We start from the raw sequence: 27,199 nt of genomic DNA, 5'->3' as shown, positions 1-27,199 counted from the left end.
TGCAGTACAACATGGCCAAATAACAAGTATTCTATTTCAGGCTAAATGTATAGACAAATTCCTGCCATGTCTCTGACCCATTGATAAATCATTCCTTAGTACAGAAAAAAACACTTTCCATTGATCGTTATTTCTATTGACTTCTTGACCTCTCGTACTTTCTCTGCATTGTGTATTTATCTTCGACATATTCTTACAAAATGGAGGAGGAACCTGTTTGCATGGTTGTCTATTTCCATGCCCTGCAGGTGCAGCCTCAGTGCTGTCAGAGGAAACGGTGACCACCATGTCCCCAACTGCAGCCGCCGTGGCCAAGATTGTCAAACCTGGCATGAAGCTGACTGAGGTAACCACTAGAGAACGGCCGACGTGGATTTGTTTTAGGGCCAATATCGTTTTTTTGGGTGTCAGAGGCCGATGGCCAGTATTCTAAGCCGCCATTCAATATTTTTGCATATAGTTCCCCCATTTTAGGGGTACCAAAAGTATTGGGCCAAATATGTTTATTAAAGTAGTAAAAAGTTATGTATTTGGTCCCATGTTGATGACTACATCAAGTTTGTGACGATACATATTTGTTGAATGCATTTGCTGTTTGTTTTGGTTGTTTCAAATAATTTTGTGCCTAATAGAAATGAATGGTAAATAATGTATTGTCATTTTGGAGTCACTTTTATTGTAATCAAGTATAGTGTGTTCCGAAACACTTCTGCATTAATATGGACGCTACCATGATTACAGATCATCCTGAATGAATCGTGAATAATTGATGCGCAAATATACTCCCCCAAAAATGCATGTCTTGGGTTGATGATATTTGTGCGTCAAACTTTCTCACTGATCATTCACAATTCATTCAGGATTATCTGTAAACAGTAGCATCCACATGGCTGGAGAAGTGTTTAGAAATTCAAATTTTATTATTTGCAATAAAGGTGACACGTTACATTATTTACCATTCATTAGTATGTCTTGGTGTTATGGTATTTGTGCGTCTAACTTTCTCACTCATTCACATGAGCTGAAAAGCATCCAAAACCAAAAAGCAAATTCATCCCACAAGTTGGTAGAATCACAAGCTTGATATAGTTATTGTGTGCTATGAAGATGGGACCAAATACTAAACTTTTCACTACTTTAATACACATACAAGTGAATTTGTCCCTATACTGTTGGTCCCCAAAAACGTGGGGACTATGTACAAAATGTGCTGTAATTTGTAAATGGTTCACACGATATGGATGAAAATACCCTCAAATTAAATCTGTCAGGCTGCACTTCAACCTCATCGTCATATTGTTGCAAATCCAAAGTGCTGGAGTACAGGGCCAAAACAACTGTGTGTCACTTTCCCATTACTTTTGGAGCTCACTGTATATTAGCCTACTGATCATGTTATCAGTAGAAGCATCACTCCAGCTTGCATAGAAGCATCACTCCAGAAGGACCTCATATAGGCATTGCCGTTTGGGACTATAAAATAGCATTTATTCAATGCAAATAGTTCCAACGTGTAACGTCATGATTTGTAATCACAGATGCTTATGAAAATAGTTTATTATTGTGTCATTTTCCTTGATCAGGATAAAAATAAACATTTTTGCTTTCAGGACGCATCTCTAAACAACTCAGCTGCCAGGACAAAATTTGAAACAACTCAATTGGCTAGTTCAGCTATCTGTCAAGAAAAAGGCAGGTTGTAACTTGAGCTTACTGCTATTATTGGATAAAGCGAGGCTGTAACTCCGCTCCCTTTCACATCTCTCACCATTAGTGATGGGTAGGATTGGGCAGTATTAGGGCTGTTACAGTGACCATATTACTGCCACACTGGCAGTCATGACCGCAGTCAAATTCCACGTGACCGTTTAGTCACGGCAACTAGGCTTCTCTAAAACTGTGCTTTGATGCTGCTGATGGTCATTAGTAGCCTACCAAACTTGATAACTGCCTGGTACTCAGCACTCCATTGTCCCTCTAATCACTCTGGCATCAATGCAAAAAATATACATTTCCCCTGCCCCTGTTCTGAGATGGGTGCATGATAATGGTCCAGTCTAAATCCAAAACAAATTTCACACATATATTATTTAGTATATGTAAAGACGAGATTAAATGAAGAATAGTCTGATGGGTGACAACATTATCACTTGTGAATGATGCCCAGCGTGTGCAGTAAGGCAAGAAACAGCACAGATTTTTTTCACATCATAGTCGGACATCTCATGTAGCCTAGCTCATAGACTTGTATGTTTTGATAAGGTTTGTATCACAACTAAAGTGGCCAAATAACTAACTAAAAATAACTAACTAAAAATAAGCACATTTATCTGCTTTACAACCGGTGTAGAGCCTAACTGATATAGGCAGCCCATGAGTTTCAAGTTTGCGGAAGATAATTTTCACCATAAATTCACCTTTTATAATAAAGCAGTACATGCATAATTGCATTTGCGGTCACTTTTGAGAATGGTATTTCCCCCTAATTGCATTTTGGAACATTCCTGCTTATAGCCAGCCTAATGCAGTGTGCACATTGCTGGGCTTATAATGTGAAGAAATATCCTAGTAGTTTATCAATATTTTGTGGTAAATGTTCTGATCTGTTGCATCAGCCTCATTGCTTTTTAAATGTTTTTTGATGCTCGTTGTTGTATTCATTTGGGATCTATCACATCCCACAACCTTCTCAGAGTATGTTTGGAATATTTATTTATTGCACAGTAGGACAAATTGACCAATAGAATAGGTCAACTTTTGTACTATGGGGGATAGTAAATGGACAGACCAGTGCTTTTGCTGTTCGTTAGGCCTACTCATCTTTTTGGCTGACGAAATGTAAATGCGTGCTGTTGCGTTCCCGATGCGTCTGTCTTCACTTGAAGCCTACTTCGAAGATGAGATGCCTGTGAGAAGGGCCCGATTACGTGACGGGAATTAGCTAATAAGAATTGAGGTATCCGAGGGAGCCGTGTGAGTGGGAGGTGCTTCGGAGCAAAGCGATTGGCAGCCGGGAGGAAGGAATTATGATTATTTTATTCAGCTCAAGGGCACAACTGCCACAAGGCATGGACTATTTTAGGGGGCATTATGTCCAAACGTGGGAATGCATAAATAACTCAAAATTAAGCATATAGGAGGACCTGTTTCTTTGTTAACTGCTCAACACAGAATAGCTGCATGTGCGCACTCCTTTGGAAATCCTTTGGAGAAAATATCCTTTCTATTTTATTCAGCTATGTTCAATTGTAGTCTTCATATTATAAAATAATGCCGCAGAATTCTAAGCAAATCTTGTCTGCTAAATGAACTAGTGTAGCCCACAGCCATATGGCATAGCCAGATCAGGGCCTCACATAAGGACAACTCGGAGTATGCTATTCTGTTCCACTGAAATAGACAACATTTTCTTCATATCATGTTTCTTTAAAACTGCCTAAAATAAATAATGGATTAACTGTGATGGTGTAGGCTATATTACATGGATTTATTACACTTTAAAAAAAAGTGTAGATGTTCCAAAGGTCTGCATCAAGAAGGATTATTTCTTAGTTTTGATGTCTTCACTATTATTCAACAACGAAGAAAATAGTTTTTAAAAATGTCAGAGAAACCCTTGAATCAGTAGGTGTCCAAACCTTTGACTGGTACTGTATGTATTCTGTATTTACAGAATTAATCTGCAGAGATTCTTGACTTTGCTCAGCAAATGGTTATATTAAGAAACATGACGCTCATAGTATACAGTACCATGTATTGTATCAGTATACAGTACCATATGTTGTATCAGTATACAGTACCATATGTTGTATCATAGTATACAGTACCACATGTTGTTTCATAGTATACAGTATGAGTTTGAGCTTCTTCTTTCTTCTCTCCAGTTGTATACGGCGTATGTGGAGACCCAGGAGGCGCTGGAGCTGCAGCGTGTGGAGAACAAACGGGTGAATAAGTACCTGGATGACATAGTGCAGGAGGTGGAGGCCAAGGGTCCCGTCCTCAAACGCCAGCGGGACGAACATGAGCGCATGCAGAAGTCTGTGGCCAGCCTGTCGGCCAAGCTGGAACAGGCAGTTAAGGTGTTTTTTAAATGTATTTATCGTTTGTGAATTTGTTATACAGTACCAAAAAACCTGCTGTAAGTCAAACGGAGGATATGTGAGGATAGTTAGAAACCAATGTACAGTCAACTCCTGATTAATGCAAGGTTTTGAACTGCACTAAAACTGCACTAAACCTGATCATGCAGATTGTCCAGCGTAAGTGAAAAGAATGTGTTTGAATTGTAATTGGTGAACTGCACTGCAATGTATTGGAGTTGGTATTGGTGAACTGCACTGCTGATGCCGTGCACTTATGAAAGTCCACTATATACGTTCTGACACACTATAACTGGTTACTATGTGTTTCAGGAGGTGCAACGTCTGCAGAAGGTGACTGACGAGGCCAACAAGCACTCTTCTGTCCTGGAGAGAGACAACCGTAGGTCTGAGGTGCAACTGGCAGACATGGCACAGCAGGTGGGACATCCCTATATTATCTCTTTTAGTGAAGCCTCACTGCTTTTCTTAACATCACCTCTAAAACCTCAGTGCTGTCATAGAATTATGTGTGAAAAAAATCTATACAAATGTTGATTATAAAAAAGTGACGGTTGTAGGTATGACTGTTTTTAATTCGGACATAATCAATAGCCTTTTCACCCCATACCATTACCCACCAGATCCGTGTCCTACTCATTGAGCTGGAGGAGGCACGTGGCAACCACATAGCATTCGATGAGGAGGTGAGCTCTGCTGACATCAGCAGCACGTCGGAGGTCATCACACAGCACCTGGTGACATTCCGTGGCGTGGAGGACCTCCAGCAGCAGAACCAGCGCCTCCTGGTGGCCCTCCGAGAGCTCAGCGACGCACAGGAGAGAGAGGAGACTGAGACCACAGGCACCAAGTGCGATATACTTGTCCATGTTCTTTGCTGATCATTTGTGTTTTGCTGATTTGGAATAGTATAAGCGTTATGGTGGTAGCTCCTGCTCCACCTTTCCTTTCGGTTTCCCTGTCAGCAAAATGTTTCTGTTCTCTGTGGATAGATAAAGGTCATTGTATTCTCCCTCCAGGCGCAGTGAGCTGGAGCGGAGTCTGGAGAAGGCCCAGGCAGAGCTGGAGGCTCTGAGGGAGCAGCGGAGCCACCAGATGCAGCTGGCTGAGTCCATTGTCAGGCAGAGAGACATGTACCGTGTGCTGCTGGCTCAGGCCACTGGAGTCAGCTTCCCTCAGCAAGGTGGGGTTCACATACATTTCCTTCTTCAGGGCCTGATGAGGCTAGTGTAGCCAAACCTTTGTAAATGTGGGTGCAGGAATAAAGCACGGGAGCAACATATACCCTGTGTAGCCTTTTGGTTCTTTATTGCTAGTCCGTTTTGGCCCAGCCCCGGTGGAGAACTTTTAGATTTATATATTACCTACACACTGACCCTTTGACCTCTTGTCTCAGGTGCAGCACCCGAGGAATTCTCCCTGACCTCCACCCCCCACCGCTCCCCAGCTGCCACCCCCACCACAGCCGCGCCCACTGGAATCATTACAATGGCGACAGAGTCAACTGAGGCGGTGGAGGCCAAGGCAGCCCTCCGACAGGTGAGCCCACACAATTCTCACCCTTTTGCCCTCAGAACATCCTCAACTTGTCAGGGCATGGACTCTACAAAGTGTCAAAAGCGTTCCACAGGGATGTTGGCCCATGTTGACTCCAATGCTTCTACAGTTGTGTCAAGTTGGCTGGATGTCCTTTGGGTGGTGGACCATTCTTGATACACACGGTAACCTGTCAAGGGTGAAAAACCCAGCTGCTTTGCATTTCTTGACACAAACCGGTGCACCTGGCACCTACTACCATACCCCATTCAAACGCAATGGCATAGAGTATTTCTCCCTCAACAGTTTTCTGTGTGGGGTGCGCAACTGAATAGTAGGAAGGTGCTCCAAATGTTTTGTACACTCGGGGTATATGCAACATTATCTGTCCTTCTGTCGCATCAAACCATCATTTTATGATAGATCACCAACAATATCCTTCAATCGGGTTGATAAATTGTTGCTGTACTCTTATCTGAAGGAATGTCTTGTTTGCTGTGTGTGTAGTTGCAGGAGGTGTTCTCCTCCTATAAGAGGGAGAGGTCTGAGAGTGACAAGGCCCTGGCGGAACAGACTGAGAAGCTACATGAGCAGGTGTCTGACCAGAGATCACAGAATGCCAAGATATCCACCCAACTGGAGTTTACCTCCAAGAGGTAAGAGCACTGCACATCACTCTCAGGACACTACACAAGACAATATCACATGATGAGGAAGCTTGTCTTTTTCTTTGAACTCAGGAGTATGACGTTACTTCACAATATTTTAGCAAAGTTTGCTTGATAACTAACAGAACATGCTTGGCGACCTACCCCCCCCCTATATTTTAGCCAAGTTTGCTTGATAACTAACGGAACCTGCTTGGCGACTTACCCCCAGGTATGAGATGCTGCAGGATAATGTGGAGGGCTACAGGAAGGATATTGCCTCTTTGAAGGAGAAGGGACAGAAGATGGCTGCTGTAGCCCAGAAGAATGAGCAAACTGTTAACACCTTGACAGAGGACCTGAGAGTTGCACAGGAGAAACTCAACATGGCAGAGGTGTGTGTTTGTGTGTGTACCTCATGTTTGTGTGTCCCAAGCCTTTTGTTCATTGTGTTAGACAGACAATACTTAGTCTTTCTCTCTTTCGTAATGTGTGTTAGTGTTTTGCTCCGTCTTTAGTATACATGCATTACATCTAGTTTCTAAGCCACAGTGAGCTGTGCTGACACGGTTCTCCCCCAGGGTCGTGCTGAGAGCCTCAGGAAGGAGAGGGATATGCTGAAGCTAGTGGAGTCCAGACTGACCCAGGAGAAAGAGACCATGCAGACCCAACAACGAGGACAAAACATGCTGCTCACCAATCTCAAGACCATACAGGTTTACACACATGCCATGTGCTTGCCTATACACAAACACCAATGTCAAGACAATGGAAACAACTCAAACTAACCACTCATAAAATGGTTGAGGCATTGTTCTCTCTCTCTCTCTGCATTCGTCTGTTTTAACGTTCCACACCCTGTATGCTCATCCAGGCCACATTGGAGCGCTCAGAGACGGACACCAGGCAGCGCCTGAGCGCCCAGATAGAGAAGCAGGAAAGAGAGATCGGCCAGCTGCAGAAGAGACTGGGGCACGATGTGGAGCAACGCCACCTGCTGGGCAGAAACCAAGATGTAAGTCCCTGATACCTCTTCTCAGTGCCAACCACAACCCCCTCTACCCGGATTCTATCTTTCAGCTTTCTCTAATATCACACTTATTATATTTTTCCCCAGAGACTTGCTTCAAAAAGGCAGCACTCAAAGCATTTGTACATGCATACCAGTGGAGGCTGGTGGGAGGGGCTATAGGAGGACAGTTGCATTTGTAATGGCTGGAATGGAATAAATGGAACGGTATCAAATACATGGAAACCACGTTTGATTCCGTTGCGTTTATTTAATTCCGGCAGAGCAATGAGCCCGTCCTCCTATAGCTCCTCCCACCAGCCTCCACTGATACGCACCATAGATTAAATGAACCCCTTCCTCTCCTTTTTTAAATTTCCAGTTGCAGCTGATGGATGCCAAAAGGCAGCTGGAGACCCAGACAGGCCTGCTCCAGAAGACCAGGGATCAGCTGAGTGCTGCCCAGCTGGAGATGAGCTCTCTCAGGCTGCAGCAGGGCAGTGAAGAAGGTGGCCGTCCATCCCTGGGCTCCCAAAGCTCCCCGTCCATTCCCATGGGCCTCAAAGGTAAGCGTACACACAATGTTACAGAATCAACCTCAGTGCCTTCTGAGACCTCAGAATGTTCAGGAACCACTCATAAAAGTTTTTATATCCTGAGAATGTTGGAATGGCTTTAATGTGGATAGTACTCAGTTGGAGTTTTCCTCAAGACAGGCATGTACAAAATTGCTATTTTCAAATTAGTCTCTGTTTCATATTTTTCAAACCGCCAAGCCATTCTACAATTAATTGATTTAGGCCAGTCTAACATTCTCTTAATTGTTTCCTTAAAGTTGTGGGATGTTGTTCTGCTTTTCCTTGTGTAGACATAGGTCAGGTCGGTGTCTATAGCCATGCTTTCATTAGGTCGTCTTATAGTATTTTATAGGAAATGTAGTAAAACAAACTAAATAAAACCCTCAAACAGGCCTGGAGGGTGAGTGTTTCTGGTGCCTGCACCATTAGCAGTGTTATGGTAGTATCATTAGGGTTCACCACAGGGATCATTTCTATGCTGCCCATGACAGCTGTGACTTCAGTCTGTGGCACTTACACCTCTCTCCCCCTCTCTTTCCTTACCTCTCTGCTCCTCGTCCTTCTTCACCCCCCCCCTTTCCTCTAACCTCCCCAGGACTCCATGGTTCAAAAGGGGACTCTGAGGATCTTCGTGGCCGCCTGAGGCAGGCCGAGACGCAGGCAGAGGAGCTGGCAGAGCAGTTGAGGACAGCCACCTCCAGCAAAGAGCAGTACAGAGCCATGGCCCAGAGCCTAGAGGAGTCCATGGATAAAGAGAAGCAGGTCAGGACTCCACCCTGGCCCCTAACCCCTTAGGCGTGTACCATCCCTTAGTAGCATGCCACCCTATCCCCTAACCCCTTAGTAGTGCAGTTCCATAAGCATTTTAGCCCCAAATCTCTCACTCGCTTCTTCTCCTCGTTCCTCTCTCTAGGTGATGGAGCAGGCTCGGTCCTCCATGGAGGAGCGTGTAAAGGAGGCTCAGGAGCAGCACCGTCATCTGGAGAGAAAGCTCCTGGAGGCAGAGAAGGAGAAGCAGGGCCTACAGGAGGAGAAGAGGAAAGCCCTGGCCTCCGTAGAGCAGCAGGTATGAAGCAGACATCTATGCCCTTATTGAAAATCTCCTCACTGTATAGCTCGAATGGTATAGCTGATACATTCAGTAGTATTTAACCACATCCAGTACGCACCATGGGTGCTGGGTTCACACAATGCCGGCGTCCTCATTGTTCCATGTTGAAGATATGAACAGATTCCTGTTTTCCGTAACCCTGTGTGTGTCAGGTGGCTGAGCTGAGGAGGAGTCTGAGCAGTGTGCAGGCGGACCACCAGGAGGCGCTACAGAGGGCGGTGGTGGCAGCAGCCCAGGAACAGCAGGCCATACTGGACAGCCAGGAGCAGGTGAGATGGAGGCTTGGGCTGTGGCTAATTGGCCCTGATCGAGTTGTAGTGATATGCCAACTTTTCACAAGGCATATCTGACCAAGCTATTTGCCACCTTGTTTCCCACTTTCCTGCTATAGAGCATTACCCAGCTTGATTGTCGCTAACCCAAGTAAATGTCAACTATGATAATGTAGCATACATTATCAACCATTCATTAAGTACGGTATTACAGCTAGGTCGTCAGATAAAGCTAGTCTGTAATGCTGGTCTCTCCTCTTCTCCCCCCCCCCCTCCCAGGCTACGCTGGTGTCGGAGGCGCAGGATAAGTACGAGCGTGAGATGATGCTTCACGCTGCAGACGTGGAGGCCCTCCAGGCAGTGAAGGCCCAGGCTCTGCAGGCAGCCACGCTCAGACAGCAGCTGGAGGAGAGGGCTCAGAGAACCTCTGCTCAGCTGCTGGAGGCCAGAGTCTCCTGGGAGGAACAGGAGAGGATCCTCAAGGTAGGTAATAGCAGTCGATTCATTAGATAGCAGTCAAGGGAAACGCTTATATTATGAATAATAGATATGGTGTTTGTTGCAAATGGTTTGACGTGTAGATGATGATGGTCAAATTGATTTTTACACTTCTGTGTTGATGTTGGAAGCTAGCTAGTGATTGCGAACTCCCACTAGTTTGCAGGGGTTGTGCTGCTTACGTAGCTGGTGTACACCACGAGGCTATAATGTACATTTCTCTCTCGTTGTCAGGAGGAGATGTCTAAGGTGGTGTCTCGCTCTGAGGAGCTGCAGAGGCAAAACAGCCTCCTCCATGAACAGATTCAGACCATGAGCAGCAAGATAGCCGCCACCCTGCAGCGCCAGGTCAACGAGAGCCCTCTGAACATCTCCCTCACTGAGCAGGGAAAGTCTCAGGACCAGGTCCTCGAGATACTCAGGTAATGGTCTCTCAGCCCCTCCCTCAATCTGTCTCTTTGCAAAGCAAGAGCAAGTCTGCCATTTAAAGCCAATTTTATGCAATCACTACACTTCTGCAATACCTTTTCTCTCATCATATCTTCTGTCCCTTCCCTGTCGTGATGCAGGTTTGTGCGTCGGGAGAAGGAGATAGCGGAGTCACGGTTCGAGGTGGCCCAGGGAGAAAGTCTTCGTCACAGGCTGAGAGTGGAGCACCTGGAGAGAGAGCTGAGAGAACTGCAGGAGAGCTTTAGTGCTGAGCGGGAAAGGATGCAGGTGAGCTGGACAATATGGACAACCAATGGTTTATGGGGGGGTTTCCTGGACCCAGATTAATCCTATTTCTAGACTAAAAAAACATTTCAAAATCAGAGTGGTGAAAAAACCCACAGATTTTGTTGTCTTCATGATGAAATCGTGGGGAGGGTGGCGCTATGGATCTGTCTCCGTTCGTTAGTAGAAACCAGTTTCACATAAGGATCTATTCTATAACCTCCGCCCATTCAGAAAAGGTGAACATTTTGATAGGGTCTGAAGACAATCATTTTATAATTATTATATATATTTATTTTTTAACCTTTCATTTAACTAGGCAAGTCAGTTAAGAACAAATTGTTATTTACAATGACGGCCCAACCCGGTCGATGCTGGGCCAATTGAGCGCCGCCCTATGGGACTCCTAATCACGGCCGGATGTGATACAGCCTGGATTCGAACCTGGGACTGTAGTGACTCCTCTTGCACTGAGATGCAGTGCCTTAGACCGCTGCGCCATTCGGGAGTCCCGCTTCCGAATGGCGAGCTCAGGGCCAGGATCTTCTTCCAGAGAGACATCAGGGACTGTAACATAATCTGTTTCAGGAAATCATGGCTCTCTAGATATACTGTCCCCGTACATACAGCCAGCTGGTTTCTCAGTGCATCGCACAGACATGAATAAGGAACTCTCCGGGAAGAAAGGTGGTGGTGTATGTTTCATGATTAACCACTCATGGTGTGGTTGTGATAACGTATTTTGTTCACCCGACCCTAGAATACCTCACAATCAAATGCCGACCGTATTTCCTCCCAAGAGAATTCTCTTCTGTTATAGTCACAGCCGTGTATATTCCCCCTCAAGCCGATACCATGACGGCCCTCAGGGAACTACACTGGACTTTATGCCAACTGGAAACCACATATCCTGAGGCTGCATTTATTGTAGCTGGGGATTTTAACAAATCAAATTTGATGAAAATGCTATCGAAGTTCTATCAAAACATTGACTGTAGTACTCATGCTGCTAACACTCGACCACTGCTATTCTCTTCTCCGGGATGCCTACAAGGCCCTCCCTTCGGCAAATCAGATCACAACTCCATTTTGGTCCTCCCTCCCTTCCTATAGGCAGAAACTCAAACAGGATGTACCCGTGCTAAGGTCTAAGGTCTATTCAACGCTGGTCTGACAAATCGGAATCCATGCTGCAAGATTGTTTTGATCACGCGGACTGGGATATGTTCCGGGTAGCCTCTGAGAATAACATTGATGTATACACGGGCATGGTGACTATACACGGACACGGTGAGTTCATCAGGAAGTGTATAGGGGATGCTTATAACCTACCCAAACCAGAAACCGAGGATAGATAGCAGCAACGCGCCTGACTGAAAGCATGAGCCACTGCATTTAACCATCGCAAGGTGACTGGGAATATGGTCGAATACAAACAGTGTAGTTTTTCCCGCCGCAAGGCAATCAAACAGGCAAAACGTCAGAACAGCGACAAAGAGGAGTCTCAGTTCAAAACGGCTCAGACACAAGACGTATGTGGCAGGGTCTACAGACTATTATGGATTACAAAGGGAAAACCAGCCACGTCGCGGTCACCGTCTTGCTCCCGGACAAACTAAACACCTTCGCCCACTTTGAGGATAACACAGTGCCATCGACGCGGCCCGCTCCCAAAGACTGTGGGCTCTGGTTCTAAGTGGCCGACGTGAGTAAGACATTTAAGCGTGTTAACCCTCGCAAGGCTGCTGGCCCAGACGGCATCCCTAGCCGCGTCATCAGAGCATACGCAGATCAGCTGGCTGGAGTGTTTATGGACATATTCAATCTCTCCCTATCCTAGTCTGTTGTCCCCACATGCTTCAAGATGTCCACCATTGTTCCTGTACCCAAGAAAGCAAAGGTAACTGAACTAAATGACTATCATTCCGTAGCACTCACTTAAGTCATCATGAAGTGCTTTGAGAGGCTAGTTAAGGATCATATCACCTATACCTTACCTGACTCCCTAGAGCCACTTCAATTTGCTTACCGCCCCAATAGATCTACAGACAATGCAATCGCCATTGCACTGCACACAGCCCTATCTCATCTGAACAAGAGGAATACCTATGTAAGGATACTGTTCATTGGCTATAGCTTCTTAGCCTTCAACACCATAGTACCCTCCAAGCTCATCATCAAGCTCAGGGTCCTGGGTCTGAACTCCACCCTGTGCAACTGGGTCCTGGACTTCCTGACGGGCTGCCCCCAGGTGGTGAAGGTAGGAAACAACACCTCCACTTCACTGATGCTCAGCCCCCTCCTGTACTCCCTGTTCACCCATTACTGCGTGGCCATGCACGCCTCCAACTCAATCATCAAGTTTGCAGATGACACAACCGTAGTAGGCCTGATTACCAACAATGACGAGACAGCCTAAAGAGAGGAGGTGAGGACCCTGGCGGAGTGGTGCCAGGAAAATAACCTCTCCCTCAACATCAACAAAACGAATGAGATGATCGTGGACTTCAGGAAAAAGCAGAGGGAGCACGCCCCTTTCCACATTGACTGGACCACAGTGGAGAATGTGGAAAACTTCAAGTTCCTTGGCATATACATCATTGACGATTTTGAAATGGTCCACCCACACTGAAGAAATGTGGCTTGGCCCCTGAGACCCTTACAAACTTTTACAGATGCACAATTGAGAGCATACAGTCGGGCTGCATCACCACCTGGTACGGCAACTGCACTGCCCACAACCGCTGGGCTTTCCAGAGAGTGTTGCGGTCTACCTAATGCATCACCGGGGGCAAACTTCCTGCTTGCGTACTCCTTTACTAATTTCATATGTATACACTGTATTCTATTCTACTGTATTTCAGTCAATGCTGCTCCGACATTGCTCGTCCTAATGTTTATATATTTCTTAATTCCATTCTTTTACTTTCAGATTTGTGTGTATTGTTCATTAAAATTCAATTTGAATTGTCACTAATTGGCTGCGTCATTAGTGGCAGACATGTTTACTGTTGCCTTGTTCATGAATGAAGAGGGTGTGGGTGATGAGAGAAATGGCAGCTCAAAATGATCATGTCACCTAAGTGCTCTTTATGACCTTTAACCCCTGACCCCAGGTGACAGCTAAGACCCTGGCTCAGCACGATGAGCTGATGAAGAAGACTGAGACCATGAGTGTCCTGATGGAGACCAACAAGATGCTGAGAGAGGAGAAGGAGAGGATGGAGCAGGAGCTGCAGCAGACACAGGCTAAAGTAAGAGCAGATTTACTTTCTCAGGGTTAAAGCACCAAACTTTTGGATTTGATATCATAACCAATGTAAACATTTTTCTCAGGAAACCTTCTGTGAATTTGGTCCCAGTTTAGATTTTAGGCCTGATTTAGACTGAGGCTTAACTTTTTTTTTCTCTGTGTATTGATTGACATATTTTTATATATAGGTGCGTAAGCTGGAGTTAGACGTACTGCCCATGCAGGAGTCCAACGCTGAGCTGAGTGAGAAGAGCGGCATGCTGCAGGCAGAGAAGAGGATTCTGGAAGAGGACATCAAACGCTGGAAGGCCAGAACACAGGTTGCTTAGCGACAGAAAAAATAATTACCCCCCCCCATCCCAAAATATCACTAAAACATAGAGTAGACTTTCTCAAACTAGTGACACCAAGCTTGAACGGTGCCTTCCTTGCGACCCACAGCTTGTCAAATGTCTGTAAATCTATCTATTGAGTTTGGATTTGAAACATAATCTGTTCTGTATGTCCACATAGCAACTGGTGAGCCAGCAGAAGGACCCGGAGGAGTACAAGCGTCTCCACTTTGAGAAAGAGGCTCACCTCAAACGCATCCAGCAACTCACTGAGGAGACAGGCAGGCTCAAGGCTGAGGTGACCAGGTGGGAGTTAGCCTAGTCTATAATCCAAACTGAATATCACTGTTTTACTATTCTCTTATTACAGGGTACCAACGACCGCAAGGAAGCTGATTTACTTGATACAATAGAAAAATGGGCTCCTCTTTGAAATGCACAAATGCTACACAATAAATTGGCAAGCAACACAATACAAAGTTTGATAATCAGATGAATGTAGTATAATGTAAAGTCTTGAGTATTTTTGTATTAAAGGAGCTACATGTAGAATTCTAGCTTTGTTATTTCAGAAAATGTCCATAATATATATGCAGTAATAGTGGAATGATAGTGAAATAATATTGCCAACCACTAAATAAATATTTTGGGCCCATACAAAATTGCATTCTGATGGTGCAGCCTCCCTATTTGACAACAAATTTGTTGTCAAATGGAAAAGCTGCCCCCCCCTCCTCTCTTCCATCAGCATCACTCAAACGCGTGGTAATCTCCTCAGAAATAGATTGAACAGTGGCAATAGAAATCGCTCTGCCATTACCTGGTTGCAATTTGTTTTCTTAAATGTTTGCCTAATTTCAATTTGTTACAAAACAAGTATAGAAAATCAAATGTATAATATAGAATATATTATAGAATAATATATAGAATATCAAATGTTTCAGCTGCTATACAAAAGAGAACTGGAAGTAAAAAGACGCAAAAACGGGTCAGGGGACAGGGAGTAAAGCCCGGAAAGGGGGGTTTGTTTGAATTCAGGCTGTGTTGCAATTCACCTAGTTCCGCAAGGGGGCTGCATTCTACATGTAGATCTTTAATATGTGATCTCCCTGTAGGAGTGGCGGGTCGGTGACGTCCCTGCAGAGCCAGGTGCAGATCCTGCGTGAAGGCCTGGGGAAGGTGAGCTCTGAGAGGGATGCGCTGAGGAGGGACGTGGAGGCCAAGAACCTGGACATCCAGGAGAAGTTCCGCACCATCACTCAGGTCAGGAAGATCGGCCGGCGCTACAAGGCCCAGTATGATGAGCTCAAGGTGGAGCACGACAAGGTGAGTTATTTGGTTAAACAACTGGGGCCTTTTCTGGTTTCATAGAGGGAAACTTTTTATTTGTTTTTATTGATTGTCACGAAGTTGTGTCCTGAAACCCAGCTTTGAATTCACTCCGTCTCCCAAGATTCAAGAACAAGATTCCTCTCAATCCTTTTCTCATGAAACTAATAATATCCCTACTCATCTTGTCGCTAAGTTACAGATGTGCTGGTCTGGAATGGTACCAAGTCGGACAACTCAAAATGTCTAACCTGATGTCCTTGATTAAATAGACATTCTTTTGTGTGAATTCTGCCATGCTGTGTTGATTGTTGGACTGTGATCTCCTTTACAGATGGTGTCAGAGGCAGCATCCACACCAGCCCAGGAGCAGGAGGCCCAGCAAGCCTCAGCCCAGGAGCTCCAGGGTCTAAGAGACTCCCTGGGACAGTCTGAAACCCGGACTAGAGACCTGGAGGGACAGCTGGATAACCTCAACAAGGTCAGAGCAGTCTTTCCCCTATACCAGTGGTCACCAACGTTTCTGAGTAAAGATCACTTTCTGAGTCAAAATACAAGCCTAGATCTACCGCTCAGATGTTATTTTTTAACATGGCTTAAACGTAAGCCTATTGCAACATTAACCAATTTAAAAACAGTTATTTCTATAGCAATGTTTGTGCAGTAGGCTATAGCCCCAATACATTATCACTGCATATTGGCTCTGCTTGAATTACCCTGCCAATGTTCTTCTCAGATCATTTGTTGTATTACTTGAGACACAGCTGAGTGAGCATAATAATGTGCTTTTTTAAAAACTGGACTGAGGGAGGGAGAGCAGTGGGAGCAACCGCCCCTCTGCTCTCCCTCTCTCCGCTGAGAAAAGGGTGACAGTTAGAGATCGACCGATTAATCGGCATGGCCGATTTAATTGGGGCTGATTTCACTATTTTCATAACAATCGGTAATCGGCCTTTTTGGACACAGATTATGGCCGATTACATTGCCATTCACAAGGAAACTGCGTGGCAGGCTGACCTGACCACCTGTTACGCGAGTGCAGTGTCAAAAGGACTTGGCTGCAACTAGCCAAAGTAAATTGCTAGCTAGCATTAAACTTATCGTATAAAAAACAATCTATCTTCATATAATCACTAGTTAACTACACATGGTTGATGATATTACTAGGTTATCTGGCTTGTTCTGTGTTGCATATAATCAATGCGGTGCCTGTTAATTTATCATCGAATCACAGCCTACTTCAACTTCGCCAAACGGGTGATGATTTAACAAAAACGCATTGCCAAAAAAAGCAATCTTTGCAGAAATGTACCTAACCATAAACATCAATGCCTTTATTAAAATCAATACACAGAAGTATATTTTTTTTAAACCCGCATATTTCGTTAAAAGAAATGAATGTTAGCAGGCAATATTAACTAGGGAAATTGTGTCACTTCTCTTGCGTTCAGTGCAAGCAGAGTCAGGGTATATCCAACAGTTTGGGCCACCTGGCTCCGTGATGAACAGTGAACTGATTTGCCAGAATGTTACATAATTATGACATAACATTGAAGGTTGTGCAATGTAACAGAAATATTTAGACTTAGGATTGCCACCCGTTCGTTAAAATATGTAACCGTTCCGTATTTCACTGAAAGAATAAACGCTTTCTTTTCGAAATTATAGTTTCCGGATTTTACCATATTAATGACCAAAGGCTCATATTTCTGTGTTTATTATATTATAATTAAGTCTATGATTTGATATAGCAGTCTGACTGAGCAGTTGTAGGCAGCAGGCTCGTAAGCATTCATTCAAATAGCACTTTCCTGCGTTTACCAGCAGCTTTTAGCAATGCTTGAGGCACAGCGCTGTTTATGACTTCAAGCCTATCAACTCCCAAGATTAGGATGGCAATAAATACTAAAGGCTATAAGAACATCCAATAGTCAAAGGTATATGAAATACAAATTGTATAGAGAGAAATAGTCGACGCGTCATAATTCCTATTTAACTACAACCTAAAACTTCACAACTGGGAATATTGAACCAACAGCTTTCATATGTTCTCATGTTTTGAGCAAGGAACTTCAACTTTAGCTTTTTTACATCTCACATATTGCACTTTTACTTTCTTCTTCAACACTGTGTTTTTGCATTATTTAAATCAAATTGAACATGTTTCATTATTTATTTCAGACTAAATAGATTTTATTTATGTATTATATTAAGTTAAAATAAGTGTTCATTCAGTATTGTTGTAATTGTCATTATTACATCGCTCATGTGTTTTTACTTGTCGTCTCAAATATAGAGAAAAATCGCCCAATGTATAGTTGTTTTTGGTCCTCCAATAATCAGTATCGGCATGGAAAAATCATAATCGGTCGACATCTAGACACAGTCTTCCAGCTGATGGCGAAACTAAATTCATGTTACTCCTATGAACAGAGAAAGTGAAATATTCCTCGACATTAAAGAAACACAAGCCTCTAATAATTACAACGTAAGCTTATCAAAACACTTTGCTATACTCATTCATTGATCTGCAGTGTTGGTTGTAGCATGAGTGGAAGTAGGGAGAACACGCATTTTAGAGTGTTGACAATGCTGAATAACAACTTAAACATGAACTTACTCAAAAACAGCAGCGCTTTGCTGTATTCGTTGAGTCTCTATTGACTTCCAGGCTTCTTTTTACAGTCCATGACTCGAGGAAACTGCAGACACGGTGATCTAAGCTATCTGATTGGTCTGCCTTAGGCCTAGAGGTGCACTTGATTTGCTCTTAGGGCCTGCCGGGTTGGCGGAGTTCTACCTTTAGAAACATTAAATGGTTTCAAATAGGAGCACTTTGCCTTCCCTGTGTTAGGGCTGCTGAATCGAGAGTACCAACAACGTGGAGCGAAAAAATAAATAGGAACACAAGGCTTTATTGTTGGGTTTTTTACAGAAATGTTTGGTCGACTAGGAATGCCTTGGAGATCGACCGGTTGGTGACCGCCGCTCTACATTATTTTCCAGGCAACATCCAGGCTTACTTTCACCAAAATTGCCTAACTGTTTTTGGCGGTGGTTTCATGGGATAAATCATTTTTCTACTTACCCAGAGGCTGATGAACTCGTGGATAGCATTTGTATGTCTCTGCGTGCAGTATGCTATTGAATACTGCATTGTTGGGAAAGAGCTTGTTAGTAAGCATTTCACTGTACGGTTTTACACCTGCTGTATCCTGTGCACGTGACAAACTTTGAAAGTTGAAGGAAGTTAGAGATGGCATTGGCTCTCGAAACTAACTAACTAACTAACGGTATTGCATTGACTGGAAGTCTACAGGTATGCTAAACCATGTTGTCCCCCCCTCAGGTGGTGGCTGAGCGCGAGGCAGAGGTGCGTGGGACCCAGGAGCAGGCCTCCGGGCTGCAGACGGAGCTGACCAAGTTGAGACAGGAGCTGCAGGAGAAGGCCTCCCAGGAGGACACCCTCAGACAGCAGATGTCTGAGAAGGAGGAGAAGACCAGGAAAGCCTTGGTAGGGGCCAAGCAGAAGATCAACCAGCTCATCGGTAAGAGGCCAGGCCAGGTAACCTGACTGCGGCGCAAGCTTGTGTGTCGGGTTGAGTCTTGGTGAGCTTTGCATAGAGGTATATGTGAATGCTGATCGCTCATGTGTTTTTACTTGTCGTCTCAAACGTTTGCTGGGTGTCTGGGAAAAAGATTAACACCCACCAAATGAGCATCGATTTGGGTATTGGCAGGCAACGATGTCTATATCACCAGCCACGTTGGCGGGGGTCAATTTGCAGGGCTCTGCAGTGCAAGCATTACATTTGCTTATTAAAAATAGTCAAAAGTCAAGTTTGAGCACAAGTTGCGGTTATAGCAGAATAGCAGGAAAATGCTGCAGTAGCTGTTTTCAAAGTATTTCTGCTGTTTTGTTTCATATCTGCTAATCGCACAAAGAAATATGAATCCTATATCCCACCTCCCACGGCAACACTGCCTGGCAGAGGAGCTGTGTGCACTGAGTGAAGTGCTGATACATCTTTGGAGGCTCAGTTCGCTGGCATAAAAGTTGGTCTAATTTACTCGAAAGACTACAAAGTGGGACCTTATCCTTGTCTTTCTTAGCTGTTTATACTGAACAAAAATATAAACCCATATGTCAAAGATTTTACTGAGTTCAGTTCATATAAGGAAATCTCTCATTTTAAATAAATAAATTAGGCCCTTAATGGATTTCACATGACTGGGAATACAGATCTCCATCTGTTAGTCACAGATAAAAAAAAAAGTAGGGGTGTGGATCAGAAAACCAGTCAGTATCTGGTGTGACCATTTGCCTCATGCAGCGTGTCACATCTCCTTTGCATAGAGTTGATCAGGCTGTTTGTGACCTGTGACTGCTGTCCCATTCCTCAATGGCTTTGCGATGTTGCTGGATATTGGAATGCTCTGTCATACATGTCAGTCCAGAGCATCCCTAACATGCTCAACGGGTGACATGTCTGGTGAGTTTGCAGGCCATGGAAGAACTGGGACATTTTCAGCTTGCAGGAATTGTGTACAGATCATTGCATTATCATGCTGAAACGCATAAGGTGATGGCGGCGGATGAATGGGCTTCAGGATCTCGTCACGCTACCTCTGTTTATTCAAATTGACATCGATAAATTGCAATTATGCTGTCTGCCATCTGCCCAGTACAATTGAAACTGGGATTCATCCTAGAAGAGCACACTTCTCTAGCGTGCCAGTGGCCATCGAAGTTGGATACAACGCCGAACTGCTGTCAAGTCAAGACCTTGGTGAGCACGTAGATTAACTTTCCCGAGACTGTTTCAGACCGTTTGCTCAAATTCTTCGGTTTGCAAAACCCACAGTTTCATCAGCTGTCCGGGTGGCTGGTCTCAGACGATCCCGCAGGTGAAGAAGCTGGATGTGGAGGTCCTGGGCTGGCGTGGTTACATGGTCTGCGGTCGTGAGGCCGGTTGGACATACTGACAAATTCTCTAAAATGACATTGTGGTAGAGAAATCAACATTAAATTCTCTGGCAACAACTCTGGTGGACATTCCTGTAGTCAGCATGCCTATTGCTCCCTCAACTTGAGACATCTGTGGCATTCTGTTGTGTGACACAACTGCACATTTTAGGGTGGACTTTTATTTTCCCCACCACAAAGAATTTACATATTGCGTTTACATTTTTGTTCAGTATACATGCATGGTTTTGTTCACGAGCGGTTGTTTTTCAATGTTAGTTTGAATGTGCTGCTTCAACTGATGGCAAAGAGAGGCTAGTCACATCTCTCCTGTTGGCACATGTCGCGTCCTTAAAGGGGCAGCAGAACATTGTCTCATCTGATATTTTGGTTACAAGCCCCTGGTCACAGAACATGTAATGAAATGTACCATATTACTTCTTAATTGTTTTGTTCAGAAACATTACAATGCATGTTTTTTAAAAATGTTTTATTATTATGGCCAAGATATTCATCTACCTGCCACAGTTGCTGGTGGACTAAATTACCTTTCACCTCATCCCAACCTCTTCCCCAGGCTCCAAGGACCAGCTGCAGAAGGAGAACGAGGAACTGAAGCAACAGAGGGAGGAGCTGGAGGTCAGGGTCAGTGCTCTGAAGTCACAGTACGAGGGCCGTCTGAGCCGACAGGAGCGGGAGCTGCGGGACCTGAGGGAGCAGCAGGAGAGACACGGGGAGCAGAGGGACGAGCCTCCTGAACAGGGCCTCAGCAAGGTGAGATGGAGGGCTTAATGGAGGCATAGATTTCAATGGAGCACTTCTGCTTCATACCCCACAAGCCTGGATTGCTATTCATTATGGCCGTGGTGCGAATAACACATTCTATTCTACCTGTAGGCCCAGGAACAGCAGAGGACCACCGAGCAGAGAGGACCACTGAAGACCACCCCAGCTGCAGACAGGGGCAGGTAAAGTACATGCTACTCCTGCACACCACGTTCAGTGATGTTTGGTGTTACGTTGTTCACCTGTTGTATTTCCCCATCCCTATAGCGCCAGTACCTCAGAGCCCCCCACTGCCAACATCAAGCCCACTCCTCTGGGGGCCCAGGGCCAGAGCAAGCCTCCTGTCAACCCCGGGAACAAGTCCACTCCCCGGGCCAGCATCCGGCCCATGATCACCCCCGCCACTGTGCCCACCCCCACTCCTACTGCTACTGTCATGCCCACAACACAGGTGGAGAACCAGGAAGGTGAGGAGTTCTGTGGAGCTAATATCATTGTTAAATCAAATAACATTACAACAGGTGTAGACGTGACCTTGAAATGATTCCTTATGAGCCCTTTCCAAACAATGCAGAGTTAAAAAGTCAGATTTGTCAAAAAAAGGAAACAATAACATAAAGAAAATAACAATAACGAGACTATATACAAGGAGTACCAGTACCGAGTCAATGTGCAGGGGTACGAGGTAATATGTACATGTAGGTACTAGGTGTAAAAGTGATAGTGACGTGAATGTTATTGCATAGTTATTTGAGTATTGGTCATTTTAAAAGTGCTAGATGGCTTTGTGTTTTGGTAGTTGAAGTGAACTTTATTACTTGAGATCCACACGGGGGGATACTAATGCACATTTCAGACAGAAGGATAGCGAATCATACCGTAGCCATGGTATTTCCCTGTCTGACCCCCTAGTGACCCTCTGACCCTTCCAGCCATGCAGTCTTCTGAGGGTCCGCTGGAGCATGTGACCGTGTATGGCAGTGCCAGCGGTTCAGTACGGTCAACCAGCCCCAGCGTTCAGACTGCCAACCCAGTGCTGGCGGTCCAGCAGACCCAGACCACAGCCTTCGTCCAACCAACACAGCAACAGAGCCTGCCCCACACTGAACCAGCCAATCAGGAGCAGCCCCTGGCCCCAGTCGTCATTGAAGCTGCACCCAGCTCGCAAGTGGAGAGGCCTTCGACGTCCACAGCTGTGTTTGGGACAGGTGGGAGACGGAATTTAATCTAACCTGGGGTTTCTATAGATTTGGGGAATAGTAGTTTTGTCTAACTAAGCTCAAGGGTTGGCAATGTACTCACTGTATTACCACTGGCCCTCAAATATTGAATGAAATACGCATATCCACCAAGTGAAGTTGGAAATGTGACTTTTCCAACCTTCCAGTTTCAGCCATCCCAGGGACATCCTCCATGTCCAAGAGACCGCGTGAGGAGGAGCAGGACACCTCTACGGTGACTGACACGGACACCCCCCAGGAGGACCCATCTGAACCCCCCATCCCCAAGAAGCTACGCATCATACAGAGGGTGGACCCAGAGGAGCCAGAGGCCCAGGAGGAGGTGCTGGCTGAGAGCAGTACAGAGGGATTGGTGCCTGGAGAGAGCCACGAGGCCCCAGAGAGCAGCCAGGTGAGTGTGTACGTGTGTGCATGCGGGTACCCACCCTATGTCTAGAGGCTGGGATGGTCTTTTGTGCGTGTTGTCTTTTGTGCCTGTAGCCATATGTGTGTCTATATCAGCAGGTGGTGGAGGAGTACCCAGTACTAGACGAGGCTGATGAGGGGACAGCGTCTCAGTCTGTCCCCGTAGAGCTACTCCTGTCCCAGCCCACAGAGGTCACACTCTCATACGACTCCCCCGAAGAATCCCCTCAGCACGACGTCATCGTCATAGTGACTGACTCAGAGAGCGAGGATGAGCAGGAGGATGACGAGGAAGAGGAACCGGTACGGACTGAGGGAAATATTGTTGATGGAAATATTTTAGGGGCTAGACACTTTAATTGAACTCCCTCAAGTCCTAGCAGATGGAAAATCTTGCCTAAAAGTGAGGTATTTGGCCCTTAGAAATCTGTCAAACTTACATTTTAGTAATTTAGCAGACGCTCTTATCCAGCGCGACTTACAGTAGTGAGTGCATACATTTCGTACTTTTCCATAATGGTCTCCCGTGGGAATTGAACCCACAACCCTGGCGTTTCAAGCACCATGCTCTACCAACTGAGCCAAACTCTATTAGAATGGATGAAAAGGTCTATATGCAGCCCATACTCATGAAAATTCACCAATGTGCTGGATTATGAGACCTTTTGGTAACACTTTACTTGACACCCAGCCTCATAACAGTCATAACCATGTCATAACAACTGACCTAACTGGTCATAACTGTCCTGACACATATTTAGACCTGTTTTGACATATTGCGTTATTTTATGTCTAGTTATGACACCAACATTAAGTGTAAAAACCCACACACCCTACCACCCAAGGCAAAAGATTCCAGTACATCATAGCCTCCGTGTTAACAGTATGTTTGTCGTATTTGTGTGTAACTCTGTATTGTTGTATGTGACGAACTGCTTTGCTTTATCTTGGTCAGGTCGCAGTTGTAAATGAGAACTTGTTCTCAACTAGCCTACCGGGGTAAATAAAGGTGGAAAAAAATAACAAAGAGAAATAAAACATTTATTGACCATGTAAAAATGATCTTTGTAATTGCGTAATGTGTTACCAACCTTTTTATACCTGCCTCTCTGTAGGACTATGATGAGGAGGAGGAGGAGGAGGATGATGAGGATGAAGAGGATGGCGGGATGGGAGAAGAGGGAGAGGAGAGCAACGAAGGTAGCGGAGACGGCAACGAGGCATACGAAGACGACTACACAGAGGTAAGATCAACACGCGCCCACTGTTACTAACCCGAACTAGATCATTTCCGGTATGTTTTGTAATCCCGCCCACTCTCGAATTCTTTCCACTCTCACGCCTCCCGTTGATGTTACAGCCAGCCAATGTTGTAACCACATGCACGTTTTTCTGTGTGAACAAACAGTGTCTCAGCAGTGCTCTTGCTTCACTCTGCTACCTCATGTCTGTGTTGCGATCTTGTGGCAGTGTGTGTGTTTCTGGGAGGGAGGGAGGTGTTGTGGGAACTGGAGGGTTGGCAGGGGAGAGGGGTAAGTGCTATGTTGTCAGGGTGGGAGTGCAGAAGAAAGTGGGGCTGGCGGCACTGCCTAGCTAGCTGTAAAGTTACAAGACCTCTTAAGGGAACGAACACCTGTACAAGTGAAATAAATCAGGACCGGAATGCATTGCTAACAGCACCAACACTGCCGGGCAGTAGGTAGTTGTGGGAACCACCCTGTAACAACCCCCCCTTCCTCTTCTGTCTCTCTCCCACTGTGTGCGTTCCTCCTTTCTCAAAGGGTGCTGACGCGACAGACCCAGGCACGGAGACAGAGGAGAGTCTAGGAGCATCAGACTCCACTCAGCGCCCGGACGACTCCCAGACACACGGCTGTAAGATAATGTATATACTCTGTCACACACCGTTGTCTCGACAGCCTCCTAATTAAACTTTTGCAGGAGTGACTGCGAGAGATGTTATATGTTAGTGTCTGTCCGGATTGAGTGATACATTTCAGTCACTCTGTTGGTAGACTAACCAAGTCATTTGATTCACCGTATCGGAAACTCATACAGACATGAGCCTATTTCACAATATCATTGCGTTGTCTGTTGTTTTATTGTGATTTTGATGTAAAGGAGAACTCTCTGTCAAGCTAAACCACTTTCTCCTGTTCTGTCAGTTGAGGGCAGCAGCAGTATGGAAGCCTTCTCCAGTGACCCAACCAGTTCTGCTCCCAGAATGCCCCGGTCACCACGGAGGGCACCCCACCCGCTGCCCCCCCGTCTCAACATCACCCAGGAACTGGGCCCCCCTGCTCAGGTACAGGTGAGTGCAATATAACCATCTAAACTGTGTCTCTCTGTGTAAAACAATTGTATTGCAGTTTTTGGTATGGTTACATTTGTGCAGTATCCGGTTGTGGTAACCAGTAATGCGTGCGTCTTACAGCGCTCCATGCATCGCCAGTCTGTAGGCAGAGTCCCTCAGCTCACCCCTGGGATGGCCAGCAGTGGAGTAAGTCACACCCTTGCATCTTACAAGTAGTATAATGTGAGATTTTGGCAATCAAGCCCTTTTTCTACCCAGTCAGATGAACTCATGAATACTATTTGTATGTCTCTGCGTGCAGTTTCAAGGAAGTTGTAGGTCGTTTTGCGAGCCTTTGCTAACTAGTGTTGGCGCAATGATGAAGTCTATGGGAACAGATGGCATGCTAGCTGTTCCCATAGACTCCTGGTCATTGCGCTAACGCTAGTTAACACTTTTGCCAGTGCTAGTTAGCAACTTCTTTTAAACTGCACGAAGAGACAAAGAAACGTTATCCATGAGTTCATCTGACTCTGGGTAGTTAGGAAAGGGGTGTAATTGCCAAAATCTCGCACTATCCCTTTAAACTGTATTTTATGTGTTTTGTTGTCAGTGTCTGTATAATATTCTCGCCCCTCCTACAGCAGCACTACTTTGACGATGATGACAGGATGGTACCCAGTACTCCTACTCTGGTGGTGCCACACCGCTCTGACGGCTTTGCAGAAGCTATCCAGTGAGTAACGCGCACATACGTAAACACACCAAAATCAGCAGCTAAACAACACTAGTGAAGTTCCCATAGTACATCTGACCTCTCTCTGTGGTCCAGTTCTCCCCAGGTGTCTGGTGTTCCCCGATTCCGGTTCGGCACCCCAGAGGACCTGATATCCCAGACCTCCCACTCTGACCTGGGACAGCTGGCATCACAAGGAGGTAGTGGACTGTACACAGGCACACCCTCATCCCGTTTATTGTTTCCCATACCCTAATATACCCTTTCTTTCCGAGCCCTTTAATTTGATGAGTACCTTTGCCACGTCCCTGTCTCCATCTCTCAAATTGTGTGGTTTCTGTTTCTTGTCGGTTTGGTTCTAATGTGTATCTGTGTGTGTTGTAGGTCTGGGGATGTATGATAGTCCTCTGTTCCTGCCAGGTCATGAGGATGAGTCTGGGGGCCGCAGTGTTCCCACGACACCCCTACAGGTGGCTGCCCCAGGTATGGTTCACACACACATTCTCTCTCTACTATCTCGACTCGAGACAATTTGAGAATTGTGACGTGTGTCAGGCTATTAAGTTTCATTATTGGCAGTAATATTTGAACACTCCAGAATTGACTTTCTCCCCCCAGTGTCCACATTCACAGAGGTCCCGCCCTCTGACTGCACCGAACACTCCTCCCTGTCTGTTCCTATGGTAACCAGCTCTACCCCGGGCCAGGCGGGAGCTGGAGGACCCCCTCCTGGGGACGAAAGAGATGTCTTAATGGAGTCTGAGGGAGACCGGTGAGACCATCTTGCTTACTCTATGAAATTGAACTTGATCCACAGCAGTAGTTAATGGTGTGATCCTCCATAGTAAATGACTGTGATTTGTGTATGTCCAGTGTGGAGGTGTCTCTGGAGCCGGTGGCGTCTCAGGCAGGGGAGATGGAGGAACCTGCCCAGCCCTCAGACGACGCAAGCCTGCCTTCTACCAGCCAGGAACCCTCCTCCAGCTCTGCAGGTACTGACCCCTACATTGTAACCCCTACCCATGCTCCAACCTTATATCAAACTATAAATAGGTGGATTTTATTGGATCAGTTAGATTTCAGTCAAAATGACAAGCTTTATACCGGTTTTATAGGAGCTTGGTTCCGACCCCCTTGGAATGAATGTTTAATGAAATGGTCCATTGTCTCTGACTAGTAGGACAGATTGCTTTCACATTTGGTCTGTAGGAGCACCCAGTGTTGGAATGAGCCAGGTAACTGCGCCTTTCTCTCACCCTCTCTACCTTAGACACTAGTAGCACTCAGCCCAAACCCTCTAGACCAGGACCCAGCCGTCAGCTCCAACGCTGGACAGAGAACCATATGAGGAGAGGTTAGATAACACACATTTCTACTGTACACAGCTCTT

The 27,199-nt window shown here is 45.5% G+C and overlaps 1 protein-coding gene and 1 non-coding gene across 6 annotated transcripts in view; one reads left to right on the top strand and one right to left on the bottom strand.

The window, feature by feature from the left end:
• The window catches only part of LOC124037875 (nucleoprotein TPR-like), a 37,779-nt gene that overhangs the window by 10,065 nt on the left and 515 nt on the right, over positions 1 to 27,199 (top strand). Inside the window, exons 10-48 of one of the 5 annotated variants that reach the window (XM_046353056.1) lie at positions 249 to 346; positions 3,885 to 4,082; positions 4,416 to 4,523; positions 4,727 to 4,953; positions 5,123 to 5,286; positions 5,500 to 5,642; positions 6,147 to 6,295; positions 6,519 to 6,681; positions 6,868 to 7,002; positions 7,161 to 7,301; positions 7,678 to 7,861; positions 8,469 to 8,635; positions 8,787 to 8,939; positions 9,137 to 9,253; positions 9,536 to 9,739; positions 9,989 to 10,176; positions 10,324 to 10,471; positions 13,585 to 13,722; positions 13,910 to 14,041; positions 14,235 to 14,359; positions 15,169 to 15,379; positions 15,717 to 15,863; positions 18,732 to 18,930; positions 20,926 to 21,122; positions 21,246 to 21,316; positions 21,402 to 21,601; positions 22,067 to 22,342; positions 22,522 to 22,766; positions 22,880 to 23,083; positions 23,896 to 24,024; positions 24,562 to 24,655; positions 24,946 to 25,091; positions 25,215 to 25,280; positions 25,718 to 25,809; positions 25,906 to 26,009; positions 26,194 to 26,292; positions 26,428 to 26,581; positions 26,683 to 26,801; positions 27,080 to 27,163. In XM_046353056.1, the coding sequence (XP_046209012.1) occupies positions 249 to 346; positions 3,885 to 4,082; positions 4,416 to 4,523; positions 4,727 to 4,953; positions 5,123 to 5,286; positions 5,500 to 5,642; positions 6,147 to 6,295; positions 6,519 to 6,681; positions 6,868 to 7,002; positions 7,161 to 7,301; positions 7,678 to 7,861; positions 8,469 to 8,635; positions 8,787 to 8,939; positions 9,137 to 9,253; positions 9,536 to 9,739; positions 9,989 to 10,176; positions 10,324 to 10,471; positions 13,585 to 13,722; positions 13,910 to 14,041; positions 14,235 to 14,359; positions 15,169 to 15,379; positions 15,717 to 15,863; positions 18,732 to 18,930; positions 20,926 to 21,122; positions 21,246 to 21,316; positions 21,402 to 21,601; positions 22,067 to 22,342; positions 22,522 to 22,766; positions 22,880 to 23,083; positions 23,896 to 24,024; positions 24,562 to 24,655; positions 24,946 to 25,091; positions 25,215 to 25,280; positions 25,718 to 25,809; positions 25,906 to 26,009; positions 26,194 to 26,292; positions 26,428 to 26,581; positions 26,683 to 26,801; positions 27,080 to 27,163 (5,919 nt within the window). Of the gene's footprint in view, positions 1 to 248; positions 347 to 3,884; positions 4,083 to 4,415; positions 4,524 to 4,726; positions 4,954 to 5,122; positions 5,287 to 5,499; positions 5,643 to 6,146; positions 6,296 to 6,518; positions 6,682 to 6,867; positions 7,003 to 7,160; positions 7,302 to 7,677; positions 7,862 to 8,468; positions 8,636 to 8,786; positions 8,940 to 9,136; positions 9,254 to 9,535; positions 9,740 to 9,988; positions 10,177 to 10,323; positions 10,472 to 13,584; positions 13,723 to 13,909; positions 14,042 to 14,234; positions 14,360 to 15,168; positions 15,380 to 15,716; positions 15,864 to 18,731; positions 18,931 to 20,925; positions 21,123 to 21,245; positions 21,317 to 21,401; positions 21,602 to 22,066; positions 22,343 to 22,521; positions 22,767 to 22,876; positions 23,084 to 23,895; positions 24,025 to 24,561; positions 24,656 to 24,945; positions 25,092 to 25,214; positions 25,281 to 25,717; positions 25,810 to 25,905; positions 26,010 to 26,193; positions 26,293 to 26,427; positions 26,582 to 26,682; positions 26,802 to 27,079; positions 27,164 to 27,199 lie in introns of all 5 variants that reach the window. The other 4 variants (XM_046353059.1, XM_046353058.1, XM_046353057.1 and 1 more) reach the window with 4 other exon arrangements.
• trnas-uga lies at positions 23,299 to 23,367 on the bottom strand. The gene has a single exon. It is a non-coding gene; the product is annotated as a tRNA-Ser (tRNA).

Source organism: Oncorhynchus gorbuscha, linkage group LG06 (genome assembly GCF_021184085.1).
Source record: "Oncorhynchus gorbuscha isolate QuinsamMale2020 ecotype Even-year linkage group LG06, OgorEven_v1.0, whole genome shotgun sequence".
In the NCBI taxonomy this organism is placed as follows: Eukaryota; Metazoa; Chordata; class Actinopteri; order Salmoniformes; family Salmonidae; genus Oncorhynchus; species Oncorhynchus gorbuscha.
The sequence above is the reverse complement of the archived record's forward strand: the minus strand, read 5'-3'. Positions and strand labels throughout refer to the sequence as shown.